General features: G+C 47.9%; 1 protein-coding gene across 4 annotated transcripts in view; it reads left to right on the top strand.

The window, feature by feature from the left end:
• The window catches only part of TEKT3 (tektin 3), an 84285-nt gene that overhangs the window by 60324 nt on the left and 4668 nt on the right, over positions 1–19293 (top strand). For all 4 annotated transcript variants that reach the window (XM_069798903.1, XM_069798902.1, XM_069798904.1 and 1 more), the window contains exons 2-4: positions 16297–16904; positions 17459–17542; positions 19107–19177. In XM_069798903.1, the coding sequence (XP_069655004.1) occupies positions 16326–16904; positions 17459–17542; positions 19107–19177 (734 nt within the window). In that variant the 5' untranslated portion in view covers positions 16297–16325. The remainder of the gene's footprint in view (positions 1–16296; positions 16905–17458; positions 17543–19106; positions 19178–19293) is intronic.

The following is a 19293-nucleotide window of genomic DNA, read 5'->3' on the forward strand; positions in this document are numbered from 1 at the left end:
TCATATAGCCTTACGACACCAGGAATTGTGGCTTTAAGAAAAATACTGATTCTCATGGAAGTCCTAACGAAACAATAAAAACTGACGGCACAGGCAAGTCCTTCTGCCCTCATTTTCTTTCTTTCAATGGTGGCAGTGGAATTTAAATCTCACAAGTTATAAACGCCCTCAAGATTCTGAGAGCTTAACATCTCTTGGAGGTGCAAGCTGCATCTTCCCCGTTCCTATATATTATACCTGTTCCTGGTATATGCCTCAAGGAGCTGTGTTTGAAGCTTTTCTCTGTGCGGCACTGGTGTTGCGTTTGAATTGAGCTTTTCCCCAGAAGTCAATAACCAGACTCAGGTGATACTCAACACTGCATAGCACAATCCCAAGTTTTTCAGGAGCGTGTGTCAGACCTTAAATATCATGATACTGGCTTTACAGAATTGCACCTTTAGTTTAAAAACAATATTTTGAGGGCTGCAATGTGCTTGGTGGAGGGTGTCATTTGTCCTAGTTCATATCTAGGGCAAGTGTCTCCATGCAAGCTGGTTGTGTAGACTCCCTTGGCACTCAGTGGACAGAAAAAGGTGATTTTGGGGCAGAATCACTCCCTGCTGTGATGGTATTAAAGGTATAAGAAAGTGCATGAACTGCCTCTACTTTTATAGGCCAGCTTTACAACTGAGATGATTTATGTATTCAGGTGGGTTTGAAAAATGTTGGCCTAAAACCAGGCAAAACCCGCTGGGTTTGGCCAATTACTTGCTTTGTATTTTGGGCCCTTCTCAAATAAAACTCAAGGTGGGTGTAACGAAACCACAAAAACCCAAATCTGAAAGATAGCTTGCACGAAACCCTGAAAAGCCCCTAGGAGCTGAATCTCGCGGTCCGGAAAGAGGGAAAAATAATAAGGTGGAAAAATGTGAGCTCCACCAGGCTGCAAACCTGAAACCCTTTGGTGCTTGTTTGTGAAAAATCAAGCCAAGGAGCTGAGCTCCTGCCAAAATTTCTGCTGCGGAAAGGGCTGGTCCAGCCTGAGCTGCCTCCTTCCTGCTGCTCACACACACCAAGGAATAAACCCTCTGCAGAGATGAGAGAGGGAAAAACCCTTCCTCCGAGATACAGCTTCAAACATGCCTCTGTGAGTCCACGCTGTGTGCCCATCAGCGGAGGAGGTCCACCTTCAACGATGGGTCCTGAGGCTGCAGCTCTCTGCTCCGCGTGGATGCAAAGGTCTCATTTTAGTGACAAAAATGGCCCTTTCGGGCGTCTTTGCTCAGGGTGCTGCTGGTGAGGGCGATGCCAGCTGGAGTTTGCTGTGCCAAAGGAATAAGTGCTATCCTGGAAACTATGCTAAGGCACATGGAGAATAAGGAGGTGATTGGTGACAGCCAACATGGCTTCACTAAGGGCAAATCATGCCTGACAAATTTGGTGGCCTTCTACAATGGGGTTACAGCATTGGTGGATAAGGGAAGAGCAGCTGATGTCATCTACCTGGGCTTGTGCAAAGCATCTGACGCTGTCCCACCTGACATCCTTGTCTCTAAGTTGGAGAGACATGGATTTGACAGATGGATCCCTCGGTGGATAGGGAATTGGCTGGATGGTCGCACTCAAAGAGCTGCAGTCAACAGCTCGATGTCCAAGTGGAGAGCAGTGATGAGTGGCTTTCCTCAGGGGTCATCGGTCTTGGGACCGGCACTGTTTAACATCTTTGTCGGTGACATGGACAGCGGGATCGAGTGCACCCTCAGCAAGTTTGCCGACAACACCAAGCTGCGTGGTGCGGTCGACACGCTGGAGGAAAGGGATGCCATCCAGAGGGACCTTGACAGGCTTGAGAGGTGGGCCCGCACAAACCTCAGGAAGGTCAACAACGCCAAGTGCAAGGTCCTGCACATGGGTCAGGGCAATCCCAAGCACAAATACAGGCTGGTCTATGAGTGGATTGAGAGCAGCCCTGAGGAGAAGGACCTAGGGGTGTTGGTTGATGAGAAGCTCCACATGACCCGCTAGTGTGTGCTCACAGCCCAGAAAGCCAACCGTATCCCGGGCTGCATCAAAAGAAGCGTGACCAGCAGGTCAAGGGAGGGGATTCTCCCCTCTGCTCTCATGAGACCCCACCTGCAGTACTGCATCCAGCTCTGGGCCCCCAACATAAGAAGGACATGGACGTATTGGAGCAAGTCCAGAGGAGGGCCATGAAGATGATCAGGGGGCTGGAGCACCTCTCCTATGAAGACAGGCTGAGAGAGTTCGGGTTCTTCAGCCTGGAGAAGAGAAGGCTCCGGAGAGACCTTATAGCAGCCTTCCAGTACCTAAAGGGGGCCTACAAGAAAGCTGGAGAGGAACTTTTTACAAGGGCATGTAGTGACAGGACAAGGGGTAATGACTTTAAACTGAAAGAGGGTAGATTTAGACTAGAGGTAGGGAAGAAGTTCTTCACTGTGAGGGTGGTGAGACACTGGAACAGGTTGCCCGGAGAAGTTGTGGCTGCCCCATCCCTGGAAGTGTTCAAGGCCAGGCTGGATGGGGCTTTGAGCAACCTGGTCTAGTGGAAGGTGTCCCTGCCCATGGCAGGGGGGTTGGAACTAGATGATCTCTAAGGTCCCTTCCAACCCAAACCATTCTATGATAGAAGCAGCTAAAGGTTTTTGATCCACGCGATGCTCCTGCCCTTGTTTTCAGGCCCAGCTGCTGAAGTGTGTTTGGGAAAACAAAGACATGAAAGTGTCAGGTTATCTCCTTTGATCCCCTCCACCCCCTTCTTTTCTGTATTTTTGGAATCATCTCCAGGAGATCAGTCAGTTTTACCTCTGTATTTCTCCCTTGCAGATCCCCCAGGAGATAAAATAAAAAACACAGGCCGAGCAGATGCGGTCAGAGGGAGCAGAGCTGTACAGCAGAGGAGTGGCCACAGCACGTATGCCTGGCTCTTGCTGTCACCCAGCCACCCACCATTTATTTTTCCCCTGCTCTGAGCCCAGGTTTTATTCACCAATACCTCTGTTGTACTCAGGAATCTCTCTGCTCTCCTGAGCTCCTGAAAACATCTCTCCTCGCCCCCCAGGGTGGGAAAACACGGTGCTCGTGGTCTCCAGCCTCACACAAGCCCATCTGCATGCAGAGCTGTAGCCTGCAAAGCAATAGATAAATTATTTCTTTTCCAGTATTTGTGCCTCTCTTTCTTATATTTTGTCCCTGAAAGGGGGTGCGAAGGGCTCCTCCAAACAAAGCATGTGACCCCACACTCCTGTGCTGGGTTTTTATAGCTACTTGGCTCAGGATAAACATTTTTTTTGTTCTAGTCTAGAAATCTCTTTTTAAGGAGTCGCTGCCCATAGCTCCAGCCCCAGCAGATATTGCTGCTAAGCCGACATCACTGAGAAACCTCCCGCAGGTCTTGCTGTGCTCAGATCAGTAGTGGCCCCACTGAAAGCCCTGAGTTTTGTGACTGCTTTCTCAAGTGTTACTGATCTCTATAGGTGCTCTAGCTCCTATAGGTGTTAGTGATTGCAGATGATCAGGGCAAGCACATTGTGAAATCATTTCTCGGCAAAGAGTGGGAAAATGCAGGTTTCCTGGCATACTTTTCTGGCTTTCGTGATTAATTGCAAATCTCTTCTGGTTGTTATTTGTGTCATTATCTTTATCCGTTTTTATCTATTTTCATTGTTCTAAGGTGAAATCAGGGTGTTTTGTTTTGTTTCATATGACTGACGGGCGAAGGTAGACCATGTTCTGCCTCTGGTTCGCCAGCACCAGCGTCCCTCCTGCCCACCCTCAGGTTCACTTGTGTGATGAGTTTCTGAGTGCAGGGACATCTCTGCCCAACTCTTTCTTTCTCAGCACCGTTGGTGACACTGGGTAAGCCCAGCCTGGCTCTCAGGTCACGGGAAAAGCTGCTGTGGAGTGGGTGCAAAACAGTAAGGAAGAGGCTGCAGAATGCTCTTGTCGACATCGGTTATCAGTGTCTTGCTACAGGGAGAGACTTGTACTTCTGTTAGTGCTGTATGGTTTCAGGCAGAAAGCTTTTATGTGCAGTTTTTTAATACAGGTTAGGAAAAAAAATGGTTGAAGTACAGACTGGGTGGTCTACCATACAGCCAGTCTGTGTTGGGTTGGGTACAAGTACCCGCTTGCAAATCTCTGTTTAGTTGAGCAGTGAGGACTGAAGGACCTGTGCAGCAGGTACACCGCTGAGGCTCCAGCACCAGAATTGGAGCCTGTCTCCATGAGGACACCCTCATGATTCCCCTATGGGGTGCAGATACGGGGCACAGCTTCCCCCGTCTGCGTTGGGGAGGTACATGGAGGAAGGGGCTTTGGGGTCATTGTAGATCTTTTCATGCACCAGCCAGTTATCCAAAGGAATTTACCCCAGGGATGGGTTTTGCAGAGCTCCCTGCAGCTGTGGCAGAACAACTCCTACTGCATACCCACAGGCTGACAGAGAGGTGGCTTTGGGGAATTTGTGGCAATAAGGAGTCCTGTCCTCAGGTTTGTGGTACCTGTGTGTAAAGCCTGTGGGCTGCGTCTCTGAGGAGGCTGCTCATTCCCCAACTGCTCTTCACCCCTCTCTGCGTCCCAGGACTGATGCAAAGCCTTTCTGCCTTGTATTATAATTGTGTAAGGCAAGATTCAGGAAGAAGCCATGAGATTTAGAGGAAAACTGAGAGGTTGGCACATCACTTTTGGGGATGCAGGTGAAAATCCCGGCTGTTGACTCAAACCCCAAACCAAAACGGCCCATAGGTGCCTTTTGGAGCAAATCTTAATGAGGGTTCTGTGTGCAGAGACCCCAACGACTTTCACCCTCTTACCTATTAGTCTCAGCACCATTCATCTCTCCAAAGCATGCCAGAATTAACCTTTTTCTGAAGGCTGCTCAGGATACAATCAGAAAACACCTTTTGCTTAAATTGCTTGAAAATATTTGCCACTTGCAGGGGAAGAAACCCATCAATTCAACCTCATTTTTCCATTTTCTTTAGCAGGCACTGCGTACTCCATCTGTCTAAGTGGACCACAGTGTTCCAAGGATAAAAATTACATGTAATATGAGATAAAGAATCAGGCAAAATATTTATGTAATGAAATCGTAATGGTAGTTCTAAAGGTCTGTGGCAGGGCATGGCAGAAAAGAAATGCTCCTCTTGCTGGCTTGTCACAGGGGTGGACAGACGCACAATGAAAGACACTCGCAGGGGTAGGAAAAAAGGGGTTTTTATTAGGAAATTTGATCTGCCCTTTCTAGCAAAAAAAAAAAAAGTCTACCAAATGATATCAAGTAATTTACAGGATCTAATCTGATTGCAGCTGTCTTAATTATTTGTCAGCTTTATATGGACATGGTTTCCCTTTGTTTTGAAGTAGTAAACATTCTCCGTAATCCTCAAACCCCAGCGGCTGCTGATGTATGGAAACCAGAGAGCGATGCTGACCTAAACCACTGAGGGCCCTGAGCGTCACAAGCTGCAACTGGGAGTGGATCCAAATTCATCCCATACTTTGCTGGCAGATCCATCTCTGGCACCCTGGCTTGGGCTGGGACAGCTACGAGGGCCAGTCACAAATGTGGTAAGAAAGCCAAATTTTCTGAAAGGAAAAGATGGTTCAGATTCAGGCTCCAATTCCAGCCTAATATTTGGCCAAGCAATGTAGACTGCTTTGTTGTTCTCATCCAGCAATTAAATGTAGTTGGAGTTTTTCATATCACGTATCGAAATGGCTCTTAAGCACACTCTTTATGCTGATCAGAGCTCTCAGTGGCCAAATCTGATAAAAGCAAATTTCATCTGGAGTTAGACAATCCCTTGAGTGTCCTGAATAATAAGTGATACTGAAACGTGGAATTATTGCTTCATTTTTAGCAGAAGTAACTCTGTAGATGATCTCTTTGCAGAAGTGTTAAAATCACTCAAGCACAGTCTGGGTGGTGTTTTAAAATAAATTGTAGTCACAAACACTTAGCGTATTTTGAGTGTATGTTAGGGACGGACCAGCCAAGGCCACTTGTATTTTGGAAAGTTCAAATAAAAGCAACTGGTATCTAAATTGTTGTGTTTTGGCTGCAGCCTCTGCGGTCCCCTGGGCAGATGTATGGGGATGGAGCAGAGCAGGTGTTCCCTCTGCTTTTTCTCATCTGCGCACTCAAGCCCAAATAGCTGGTTGTATCCTGAGCCCAATGAGGGAGAGGGCCCGGGAAAAAGGATGGGGTGAGCACTGGCCAACTTCTCCCCTGCCCTGGGGGGAGTCAGGTCACCGCACACCCATGTCTCGCCTTGTTTATCGAGAGTATTTTTTCCCTGAGCTGGCTGTGTTTTTCCCGACCTGGCTGTATCACGTGTATCACAGCAGAGCCTTGCTCACGGCTCAGTCGTGGGGTATTGCTGCTGCAGAAAGAGAACGGATGCACTCCGGGAGCTTAAATGCAACATCAAGTGGCTCCCAATGCTGTGCCCAGCAGGTTTGCTGCAACCATTCCCGCAAGGAACATTTGCTGAGTATTTACTGAGGTGACTGTGCACTGGGAGATGTTTTTCTTCCCCCTGAGCTGGACAAGTGTGATAGCAGCAGGGAAGGGTACCGCAGACCTCCCCAGTGCCTTGCTAGCACCACGCTGCACTGATGGAACTGCTACACGGACCTTTCTCTTCAGGAGTCTCGGGAGTAGCTGGTCTGTTGGGATTATTTGGTATTATTTCCCCATGTAGGCAAGCCCTACAGCCCAGGAATCAGGGGCTTTTCTGCAGCAAAGGCTCCTTTCTGGCCGCGTCCTTCTGTACAGCAGCAAAAGATGTCCAAGGCCTTGTGCTGCGGGACAGTGCAGAGGCACATCCCTCCTTCGTGAGAGTTTACTGCCACTGGGAAGAGTCTTTATGTGACCGTGGAAAGAGCACCCTGGCAGTGCTGCAAGGGGAACTGAAAAGTGAGGAGAGAGGGGTTTTTTTTTTCTTTCCTTTTAAAAGCAGTTTCCATGAAGGCTGGTTTTTTTTTCACAGATGAGCTTTCTGGGCACTTCCGCAACGGGACTGTATTCAGCCCTCACTATTTCCTGAGGAGGTAGAAGCTGAGGTCGTTCCTATCGGCTCTGCAGACTTTGTCATCCTTTTGCTGTCTGTGAAATAGTAGCCTGAATATGATGACAGAGAAAAAAAAAATACAATAACTCTCCCCTCCCCTTTCCAACCCAAGCCCTTGCCAAAGCAATAAAAAGCTTTAAACAATAGCCAGTCATGACATAAACCAGTCCTTGAGCAGCCTGCCAAAATTCACCTCAAGAAAGTAGGTCCAAAAATAAACACTAACCTATAAAAAGCCCCACAGACTTAAGATAGTCATCCCATTGTGCTAATTGCTTTCACATCTGGCTCAGAAATGAGGAGTGTATACGAGCATGGAGAGGCCACCAATAACTCACTTCAGCTAAGCACAAAAGCATGTGCGTAGCATCAATCACGTGAGCCATCTATTTCTACTTAGCAGATCTCAGATGCTGTGGCTCAATTTTAAGTTTGTGTTTAAATAATGGGGTTGGTTGTGATGTTAATAAACAGCGCATGGTCCAATGCTTTCACGGGTGAGATATTTCAAGGTGAATATAGAGAAACTGGTTTCATTTCCCTTTTCCCCCCTCCATCAGTTATTGGACCACAGTGCTGTCACCTCTTAACAGTTTTTGCTTGGCCTTCTCCTTGGAAAGAAGTCAGCCCCTGGGGTGGTTTGAAGGTTTCACCTTTGATAAATCAAGGGCTTCAGCAAGATGGGACGTACAAAGGAAAACTAGCTGGGGACAGTTTCATAAGGTCTTTTCTGTGTGCCAAGGAGGTGACCCCAAAATGTGACCTTGTGTGAACTTGCTTGGAAGAACAAAACTCCCGTCAGGCTCCTGGCAGGTCCCAGGGAGCCAGAGATGCAGTGTGATGCTCTACATTCTCTGCTCTGGGCATGCATTCATCTTTTTTCATGCCAATGTCTAGATCTTTTATATGACTGTGATTCAGTGGGTCTGGACTGTCTCCTACTTGCTTGTATGCCCATTTGTTTGTGTAGTTGATTGAATGTTATGGTGTGAGCAACCTCTTTGCTTGCTGGATGCAATTTAAAGCACACCCTCCCTACAGCGTTGGACTTTGTGATGAGGCCAATGTAGAGAGCAAAATCCAGACTCCCCCCTGCCAAAGCCCATGATGTATTGAAGTGGCTACAGGGACGGTCTCCCCGAAATCACTGGGTTTTATTTCCGATAGTTCCTTGGGCACCGCTGAGAATATCACCAGTAAATTAGTACATTTTCTGAGATCACGACTGCTGTGATTACATGAGTTATCTGTGTCTTAACCTTGTGGATGTGCAGAGCAGCCTGCCCTGAGCATCTGTGGTTTGGTGGTTGTGACTCATCCTGAGAGCTCAAGGAGAGATTTGTAATGATTTATTCATGCCATATTTATTGTTTGGAAAGCTCAATCAAATGCTACTATGGTTAGACTGAATAATTCATCTGCCAGTCTGCTTTTGATCTCTTCATTGGTTTCTCTCTTTGTTAAGAGCCTCATGTTCAGAGGTGAAGATCGTTTTAGTCTAGAGGCAATTTTCCAAGCTTTCTATCTTTGGAAACCAAAACTTCAAGGGAAGATTTTCAGTAGGTCTGGCCTTGCTGAAGGACTAAGGATGCTTTTGAGAGAGTCTCGGTTCATCTGCCCTGGGTCAGTTAGACGTCCAAGTCTAGGTATCACTGTGTATCTCTTATGGGACATGGAAGAAATGCACCTTCCCTTGCACTGTTTGCCTAATTGTAAAAAAAGTCATCTAAGATAACACAGATAACGGCCTCTGGAGAGGCCTATTTCTTCCTACTGACTATAAAGGAAAATTTTTTAGGTTGCAATGTCTAAACTTAGGTGAGGTGACTCCTGTTCAGCATGTCCCCCACAGGCCAAACTGGGGCAAGTGGCCTCCTATTAAACGTCATGTGTAGCTCCTGAGCTCCAGGGCAATTTTGTGTGAGGACAGAGGTATGTCAGGGTAAAGTGGCATTTGCGTCTCCACATGGTGGGTCTCGCTGGTTTAACTTCATCATTTTCCCAGTGTCTTTGAGAAATTTGGTGAAATATCTCCCAGTGAAAGATGAGAGCCAATCCCTCAGCTCTGAGGCAGGGCTGGAGGTGGGATGTATTTGCTCCATCAGGATGAGGGTATGAGAGGGGTGGGAATGGCCACCCCTGCCTTCGCACCTGGCAAATGAGGGGGTGGTGGGCAGGACAGGGCAGAGGTTTTGCTTTGCCTCCCCTCGCTACAGCCTGCCCTTGTGCACTTGCAGTTGGCTTAAACATATCCCCTTAGTTTATTGATAGAAAAGTCAGGGCGGAAAAGGAGATGTGAACTTCGGCAGAAAATGCAGGTTCTGGGAAAACAATCACTAAACCCCTTAAGAATGTTAAAAAAAAAAAGCACATGAAACACATACTTAAGGAACGATACGCTTAGCCAACTGTCACTGATTTGTGCAAAATAGTTGGACTGTTTGTTGCTCATGCCTCTTTCAGGGCAACAGGATACATACAGCATGCTTCCACCTCAGGGAAAGGAAAGGTTTCACAACACGCATTTTTAATAGTTTTTCTATTAATAGCTCCTGTGTCAGAACTGAGTGCAGGATGGGACTGCACATACTAATGTGCTGACAGCACAAGGTGGTTTCTCAAGCCTTTGCCAACACGTGCAGACAGTCCTGGCTGCATTGCAGCATTAACTCTGGGTTGATTCCTTCCTACCTTATACTATATTTACAAGGGCATGTAGTGACAGGACAAGGGATAATGGCTTTAGACTGAAAGAGGGTACATTTAGATTAGATATTAGGATGAAGTTCTTCACTGTGAGGGTGGTGAGGCACTAGAACAGAGAAGCCATGGGTGCCCCATCCCTGGCAGTGTTCAAGGCCAGGTCGGATGGGGCTTTGAGCAACCTGGTCTAGTGGAAGGTGTCCCTGCCCATGGCACGGGGGGTGGAACTAGATGATCTTTAAGGTCCCTTCCAACCCAAACCATTCTATGATTCTATATTTACTCCACTACAGGCTTATGAATGTTGCAGAGGTCATCCCACCTTAAACCAGAGCAAGGGAGAGGAGTCAGGTCCTGCTGGGGCAACCTGTTGATGAACTGCATTTTTGTAGCCATTCAAGGATAACGAGGAAGTGACTCAAATGAGTTGGAATTAACCACAAATTTGAATTTGGTATTGCCCCTTATTTATACATGGGTATTTGCCCTGCTGGGGCTCAGCTGTTTGCCTGCAGAGCACAGAAAGGTGACTGCCAGCAGACTGGGGAGCTGGGTTTTCTAAGAAGTCCAACCACCAGGATGGTGGCACTTCCAAGCGCTGCATGGAGGAGCTGGCACAAACACCTGAGCTTCTCCAACCATGGGAAAAGGACGCAAGCTCTTCTAGAGGCTGTTGGCAGAGAAAGGGAGAGCCCCAGCTGATCTCCAGTGGCTGCCCATGTCCAAAGCTGGTTCTTTCTCCTTGCCAACCTGCTCAGCCTCCTCTCCCTCTCCTCCAGGTTCAGTGTCGAACCCCCCAGCCCTCCTCCTGCCAGTTCCAGCCTCTGGTGTGGCAGCGGGGGGCTCAGTGATGGCCATAACCATCTTTTTCCACTGGCCATGTGCAGAGATCAAAGCAGCCCAGGCCTCACCTCAAGAGTCCTTGGCACTCTGTGTTTTATGATCAACTCATAATTTTCACCAGAATGCAGGAAACCCAGTAAAACCCTGGAAAGTCTCATGTGTTTCCCAGCCAGATGGAGCCTGCTGCAGGACCATGCCCACGCATGTGCAGCTTGTCCCTAGGAGCCAGCATTGGTTTCATAAATAGATAAAATCTTGAAACCCGTTTGAATCCCTGAAGTAGCCCTGGGCCAGATGGGAGCGTGTGCTGCCTGTGAGCATCCTTGTCCTTCAGCGTGACAGCATGGGATGCACCACACAGTTTAATTTTCTTTTAATCCTCCATGAATTAATGTGACTTTTGAAAATTACTCTGCTATTGAATAGACAATTGAGCCTTTTCAGGCAGGTACAATGTTTGTAGGAGAGAGAGGAATATTCAAAAGTGGTGTTAAACTGTGACTGGGCAATGTTATGGGTACATGTAGACTCATGACGGATGCTATAAAAGATCTGGATCTGGGTGTTTTCAGAAGGGCAGCTTATGATCCAGCATAATGCTATATTAATAGACAGCGAGAATGTAGAGCTGTGACAGAAAGATTGACAGCTTTTGGCAGTAGATTTTGTACTTAAGTATCTAAATGTATCCCTTGAAATTCCAGTTTAGTCAACTAGGCAAACCTGAGCTGACGTGCTGAAAATTGGCACCCCTGCTTAACATCAGCCTCACGTTTTCACCCTTGTTTTTCTTTTTTGATTCTGAGCTAAAATGGTCAAGGCTTTGGGACAAACTGTGTTCTCACATGTCCATCAAAACTGGATATGCCCCACCAGAACCAGGAGTGGCAGTTTTGCAATTTTAGTGAATTTCCTGCTGTTGCAGTTGTAGTCACAATTAAGGAATGCAGATTAATTACTTGAATAAATGGAGGGGATGTGAATAGTCTACTTAATTCAGTGTGGTACCCAGAGCACGAGGGATTTGGGGACAGCTTACTGTGTGCAGTTGATAACTTCTTGCTTGAGAGTCAGTTAGCTTGTGAATTTGACTGTTTTGCCCGTGGTAATCCTCCTCGACTTTGTAGCTTTTAGGTATGTCATCAGCCCTTCACTTGAAAAGCCACTCCAAGTGCTATGGCGGGACCAAAGCTTCATCCATTTTGATGTCCCCTGCTGTCCCTCTGCATCATGGTGCTTGTGGGTGCTTCCCCAGAAAGTCCTGGTCTGTGTGCTTTGCAGAGCACCCATGGGCCACTTACAATATTATCTAATTATTATTGCTTAATTTAGCAAATACTTTAAGAACCATGTGGTTGCCTACAACAATTAGTGGTGTCCCTCATTGTGCAGTGATTCATCTGAACAAAATTAGCTCCAGGCAGGGAGCAAGAGCGGGTGTAGATGGAGGCTGGGAGCGTGCAAGGACCAGAGAGCAGGACTGGTCCGAGGGGGTGTGCGTGTCCTGCCAAGGGGCAGAGGTTGGCTTGCTTTGATTGAAATTATTTTATCTGGTTTAGCTATAGAAAAGCAACTTGGGTGCTGAATTTTTTATTTCAGTTTGGCTAAGCCGATTCTTCAGCCAGCTAAAGCAAGATGTGTGTTTAAAGTGAAATCAAAGTGTGCTAAACTTTGTATACACAAAACAGTTTGAGTTATTTTTTATGTCAGATCTTTGGCAACAGAGGCATGGCCTTCTCATGGAGGCCAGCTCTGTGTGTGTGTGTGTGTGCACAGAAAGCAGTGGGGCAGGGTGTCACTGCCCTCACAAGAAGCTGTAAAACATTTTGGTACAGTCTCAGTCTGCAGCTGCGATAGCTGGGAAAACGAGAGGAAATTGAAAAAGGCAAGATGAGAAGACAGATGTATCAGCCTGAGTATTTGGTGAGCTATCCACACAGCTCACAGTTCATCTAAAGCAGTAAAATGAAGCAAATGAAAATCTTTCCTCTGGATAAAGTGGGACACAGAGGTCCTCACAGCAGACCTGATGGGTGTTTTCACAAGCTGGAGAGAAACCCCCGTGGGTTAGCTGGAGTGGCTGTGCTAACCACCACCGGCACTACTGGGCTCCTCCTGTTCCAGTGCCTTTTCTCAGGCTAAAGCCTGAAATAAATGGGGAAGGACCCTCTCCCAGGAGACATTCCCGATGTCGCTGGGTGACTGATGCACGATGCCCTGGTGCTGCGTCAGGCTGTGCCGTGGTGAGGCTCCTGGGGACACCGTGCATCTCCTCACTGGGGTGCCAGCACCCCCACCCTGGTGCACCCACCCACCCCAGCGAGGCCTCTGCTTGGCCACAGGCTGGCCCAGGAGCACCAGTGCTGGCACCAGGTTGCCCAGTGAGGGCACTGGTTTGCCCATCAGGAGCACTGGTTTGCTTATGGGTGGCACTCAGTTGCCCAAGGGTGGCACTAGGATGCTCAAGGACTGTACTGGGTTGCCCACTGATGGCACGGGGGTTTGTCTGGGAATGGGATCAAGTTGCCCAGCAAAGGCACTAGGTTGCACAGAGCCTGCACTGAGTTGCCCAGGGGTGGTACTGGGTTGCCCACTGAGGGCACTGAGTTCATAGGATCATAGAATGTCTCAAGCTGAAAGGGACCCATGAGGATCATCGAGTCCAACTCCCTGCTCCTTGCCGGACTACCTAAAACTAAACCATATGACTAGCTGTGTTGTCCAGCTGCTCAAGAGTTGCCCAACAGCTGCACCTGGTTGCCCAGGGGCTGCACAAAGTTGCCCAGCGAGGGCAGTAAGTTGTCCAGGGTGAGAACTAAGATACTACGTGAGGGCATTTTCTTGCCCAAGAGTGGCCCTGGGTTGCCCATCAAGAGCACTGGGTTGCCCAGTGGCTGCATCAGGTTGCCATAGCAGCTGCGGGGAGTTGCCCAGGCAGAACCCGGTCACTGAGCACCCTGTGCCCGTGGCAACAGTCCCCTGTGTCACTGACACAGGCACCAGGGATGCTGCAGCACCTGGCAGTACTGCCACCGACACCGACAGCACAGTGGTGAGTAGCAGCCCCCCCCGGGCACCCCCAAATCCCTGGAGCACACCCTCCATCTAGGCAGCTAAGGGTGAGTGTGTTCCTTAACCGGGAGGGGAGGACTAAAAAAGCAGGTATTTGTCCTAATCCCCTCCCCATGCCCCAATATCTCTTACATCATCCAAACATACCCAAACTAGGTGTTCGGCAGCTCCCAGCATGTGTCCATGTTCAGGGGTGGTAGAAAGTGTCACCCTGGGATGGCTTATCCTGAGAGGGATGCAGGGGCATTTATTTCAGCTGGAAATGCAGGGAAAAGTAACTCCAGTCCATTCCCAAGGTTTTTTCCTCCCCTTCTTAAACGCGTGTCTGTCAGTATCTGAAAGAGAATAATTTATTTGCAGGGGTGGGAGCCAGGGAAGCCGTCTCCCACTCTCTGAATGCTGTTTCTCAGGTATAAATAAGTGGTGTGGAGCTAGGGAAAGCACAGTCGTTTATCCCTAGCAGGGACAAAAGGGCTGAAATGACTGATTTGTGGGAACCGGCACACACAGTGGTTTTTGTTGGACCTGAGCGCAGACATTTTGTCCTCGGTTCTGCCAAACTGGCTCAGAGGGTCGTGTTTGTGAAAGTTTTTTTGCTAAATTTGAGGGTGTGAGTTTCCCGCTGCCTATCCCACAGCCTCTTCGGCCAGGCTGGATCCTGGGGCAAGACTCAGTGCCCACAGCTATGCTGCTCTCAAGTCAGGTACTGGGGCAGCCGATGCCAGCATGGCCAAAATTGGGCAAGGCTTGAAAATACAGTCCTCAAAGTTCAGTGATTTCCCAGCTGCAGGCTGCGCACTTTTCCCCTCTGACTCATCCCTATTTTTCTCCCAATTTGCCCTAGCTAAAGGACCTGTTATTCTCCTGCATTTGCCATTCGTTTATTTAACAGCTGCATTTCAAGACACTGTTCATCTGAATGCATCAAACCGTTACAGGCACTGGTGATGCAAAATGTCTCTAGGTCACCTGTCCCCATACCTGGATGTTGAAAAACGTGCAGTTTAATGAGTTGTCTGCTCATCACCTGGTGTAAATGGGCATGGCTCCAAGAGAGTCAATGGGTTGCAAGCGTCTGGTATTAAAGAGGGTTACCATCGGTGTACAGTAACAGTAACTCACAGGCACAGCCTGCCTGTTTCTGTGTGTCTCCCATCTATCGCCTTTTAAGCTTTCCAGTAGGAAAGCGTGAATCCTTGGTCCTGCCCTTGTCCAGAAAGAGGCATTCTTTGTTGCACAGGTGAGTAAAATGAAAGAAACTCTCTTTCCCAAGGGTTTTATGATTTTAAAAATAAGCCAGTCTCTCTCAGCTCGCCTACATGTGCAAAGTCATCAGGGTAGCCCAGGAGGAGCAATTAAACCTCTAGTCATGTGATTGCTTTTGTGGATACTTTGTTCTAGAGTAAAAGTGAGTTTATTTCATGTGAACATCATGTGAACATTTTTAAAGGAATAAAGTTGATTTCATGCTGTAACAATTGGGATTTAGCACATGCTTCATGTCAAACTCCCCTCCTATGCAGGGATCTTGTTGTAGCACACCGGTGTCCTAACTTTTCACTGGGGCTTTAAGCCGGGCTGGGAGCAGTGGGGACAGGATGGTTTTAGGGGAAGGACAGGTCCCTGCAACATGGCAGCTGGCTACAACAGCCATGGGGACTTATTCTGTCTTGTTGTGACACCCCACACAACAACTTCACACTGAGCACAACATACCTCAGGTTAGGTGTGTTACGTACATTTGGTGGCCCTCTGCATTATATTTCTGATAATAATTGACGGATAACCTCAATCTGAAAAGAGCAATAGCACCCACAGTGCCGTATGCAGTTATTGGTAGCAAAATCTTCCTGTGTGGCCATTCCTCCTAGGGTTACTGTAAGGCTGGTGTTTACAAGCCACTCTGAAAAGACTTTGTGGGATATCTCCTGTCTAAGCACATTTATTTTACATCGTGTGAGCCATAGACATTTTTCTTCCTTTGCAAGTCAAGACATGGCTGTTCTTTTTAGGTTGAAATAGATGGGTTTTTTTCAAATTTGGATATAGTCCTGCAAAGCTAGGCTCACCTGCAGACTCGTCACTTGAGCATTTAATGCAAATGAAGATAGAGATGATGAGGATGGAGTCCCTTGCCCACAAATGGCAGTGGGGTGGTAGCAACTGTGTGTCCAAAGCTATGGGGCTGGTAATGGAACTTTTAAAGAGAAAATTGTATCTGAAGTATTGTAAGATCAGCAGATATGCCAGCCAAAAGAAACAAATGAACAGCAGAGAATCAGCAACTACAGTTTCACTGGATTGACAGACTTAAGGAAAATGAAGGCATAATATCTGCCATTCTCCATAGCAGCCATGATTTGTTTCTCTCTGCATTTCAAGACCTGATGCTAGATACTAACAACAAAGTCAAATCCTTATATATACATATGCTTGGGATGCTGTCGGAAGGGATTTGCTTTCAAGAGTTTTAGGCCTGTACAGGCAATGTGTGGGTGCTGTGTGCATCACTGTATTATAAGTTGCATGTCTTGCTGTAAGAAGTAAGGCAAGTGCAGGAGCCTACTGAGTGAGGTTGTCTTCTTCTGTCTCCTTTGTGCAGGACACGTACCTGAATAGCAGCGTTCAGGAATGGAGCTGGCTGGCTCCCCCTTAACAGCAACATATGCCCATCCAAGATCAACACCTACCAAGTTTCTGCCTGCCATCAGCACCATGGCTTCAAGCTATAAGAACCGTTTTCCTTACTACCCCTTGCCTCAGAGCTTCAGCCTCCCCTGGATGCCCAGCGCCTACTATAAAACAGCTGCCATCAACCCAACTTTGGCTCCCTTTTCCAAAAGCTCCCAGGAGTTAACCCCCAGCAAGATGCTTCCTTTTGTTTCCAACAGAACAACCCTCTTTACCCGGTACACCCCTGATGACTGGTATAGGTCCAACCTGACCAACTACAAAGTGTCGGAGACTTCCCGGCACAACGCAGAGCGTCTGAGAGTCGATACCTCCCGCATGATTCAGGATAAATATCAGCAGACAAAGAAAACCCAAGTAGAAAGCACCAAAAACCTGGGAGACCGTGTCAATGATATAGAATTTTGGAAGTCAGAGCTCTGCCGTGAGCTGGATGAGATGATCGGGGAGACCAATGCACTCACAGACATGAAGAAACGACTGGAGAGAGCCTTGGCTGAGACGGAGGCCCCTCTCCAGGTAAGCATGCTGTCCAGTGGGCTGCAAGCTGTAACCTACTGCTGAAACATCTGCAGCCATTCAAATGTCTAATTAAGTTTCATTACAACTCCATAACGTCTAGAAAGTTTTTATTAAGAGACCATTAGTTAAGTTAGTAATAAACAAATCCCTGGCTATCTGCTGCATCCCCTATCAGCACATGCTGAGCACATCAGAACAGTATTTGCGTAACTAAATATTTTTGTAAGCGGTATATCCAAAATCCTGGTTTGGGAGACAAAAGCCCATGTCTTACTACAAGGCTCAGGTGAGGTCAGCATCAAGGCTGACACAGGTCCCCGCATTCAGCTGTGGTTGCACCAGGGACACGTGTGCTCCCTCGTGTTGATTTAATGCTGATGTTGCAGCTCGGCTGCTCATTGTCAGCTAAACCAGCTGCCCTGGGTGCTTTTTTCCCATGCTGTCATCTCTGTGCCCACCTATAATTTCTTTTCTTACATTACTTGACATGGGGACCATCCCTGTAGGGAACCCTGCCCCTGCAGCCAGCAGTTATGCCATGTCCCCAACAGGTCGCTCAGGAGTGCTTGCTTCACCGGGAGAAGAGGATGGGCATCGACCTAGTCCACGATGACGTTGAGAAACAGCTCTTCACAGTAAGTTTGGCAACACAGATGAGGTGTTAACCTAAACTACCCTAACCAGGTTTTGCAGCCCTTTTCCCTCACTGGCTCCTTAGTGCTGGTGAGGTGCTAAACTCTTCAAACCCCCAAAACCTCCTGGCCCAGGGGACGGCGTTCCCCCCCGCAGCAGCATGCCCACACAGTGTGGGTAAGACTTGCCCATACAGAGGAAGGAATAGCTGAAAACCAGTGTTTGTGTATCATATCGGGGTCCTTTGTCCCTCTTCAAGGAGTCTGCGAGACTGTCCTGCCTTCCAGAGCCCTGCCAGAACAGGATCTATATGTATCTATCTCACATATGTATGATGTATCTCTGTATCTATATCCCATACCTATATATATTACACACATATGCACACGCAGATATGGAGAAGGCAGCGTGTGCCCGACAGCTTGTCTGGTTTTCCCAACTATATTACTTGGTCTAATAAAAGATATTACATCTACCCCCAGCTCTGCTTTGCTCAGAGCAGTGTGGCTGCAGTAGGACTGCTGCTATGTGTGCTTAGGTAATGTATTTTATAGAAATCATAAAAACGTGCACTCCTGCCTGCCTTTATATAGTCTGCTTTAAATTACGAATAAAAAGCAAACACGATGAGAGTTGGCACAGAAGATGGGATCCTAACACAGGGTACAGAGAAATACAATCACTGCAAAGGCATCATAAAACTGGGAAGGAAATTGCAGCCCTTGGGACTGTGAAGCCACTGCTCTGTTAGAATATTTTTTCTTATGAGTCAGGCCCTAAAAAATTAAAAGATTAGTTTAAAGGTCATGAGATTTTAGGAAAATAATCAGAGCTGCTATCTCCATAATGGCATTTTGGATTTTAAGTGTTTGGGACACATTTAGGCCGTGCTTTTCAGCTGGCTCCTGCAGACAGGGGGGCTTAAAAATTACTGGGTTTGGAGCACTAATCACCTGCCTCCAGTAGCTGGGGCTTCACAAATGCAATAGATTGGTGCTGGAGTGAAGTGAGCTGAGAGCAATACGCCTTCCTCTGGTGGAGCTCAATGTTTGTTAGAAATGGCTGGGGATTCACACCAAAGTCAAGTCTATCTCCTCTTGTCCCATATGGATGAGATTTCTCCCTGGGGAGGAAAACATTTTGGGAGTAAAAGGGGAAATGCTGATTGGGGGTAGGGATGCGTGGCACTGCTGGTCCAGGGAACCACTGTGTCTGTCTGTATCTGGTCAGGATCTGTCCCTGTCTCCCTATAGTGGAACTACCCAGCACTTGACATTGATGTCAAGATGAAAAAACGCTTGGCGACCCACTCTGAAAGTGAATTCAGAGGCCATGGCTGTAGCCACAGCACCCTTCTGTCCCCTCCCAGTTACTGCGCGCAGGCTCAGCTGCACGAGCGAGTGCGCTGGGCTTGGGGGGCACTTTCTCCACTCCCTGTTTGCCTTGGGCAGAAAGACAAGCAGGCAAGTTCTTGCTGTGTGCAAAGTTGGAGAGGCCCGAGGGGATGAGTGTGACCAGGATGACTGAGTATGGATGCTGATGGGGTCATGCTTTGCCTTTGCCCAGGAAGTTGACGTCATCAGGTCCTGCCAGGAGAGGATGCAGCGGTACCTGGATAAGGCGAAAGCCCAGCTCGCGTAAGGAGGAGCTCCTTATCTCATGCTGTAGGGCTGATGTGTGTTTGCAGTTGTAACGTGAACCCCCAGCAGACCCCTACCTCTACCCAGAGCCCGCAGGCATAAAACCTGTGCAG

The sequence above is a fragment of the Haliaeetus albicilla genome, chromosome 12, assembly GCF_947461875.1.
Source record: "Haliaeetus albicilla chromosome 12, bHalAlb1.1, whole genome shotgun sequence".
NCBI classification, from domain to species: domain Eukaryota; kingdom Metazoa; phylum Chordata; class Aves; order Accipitriformes; family Accipitridae; genus Haliaeetus; species Haliaeetus albicilla.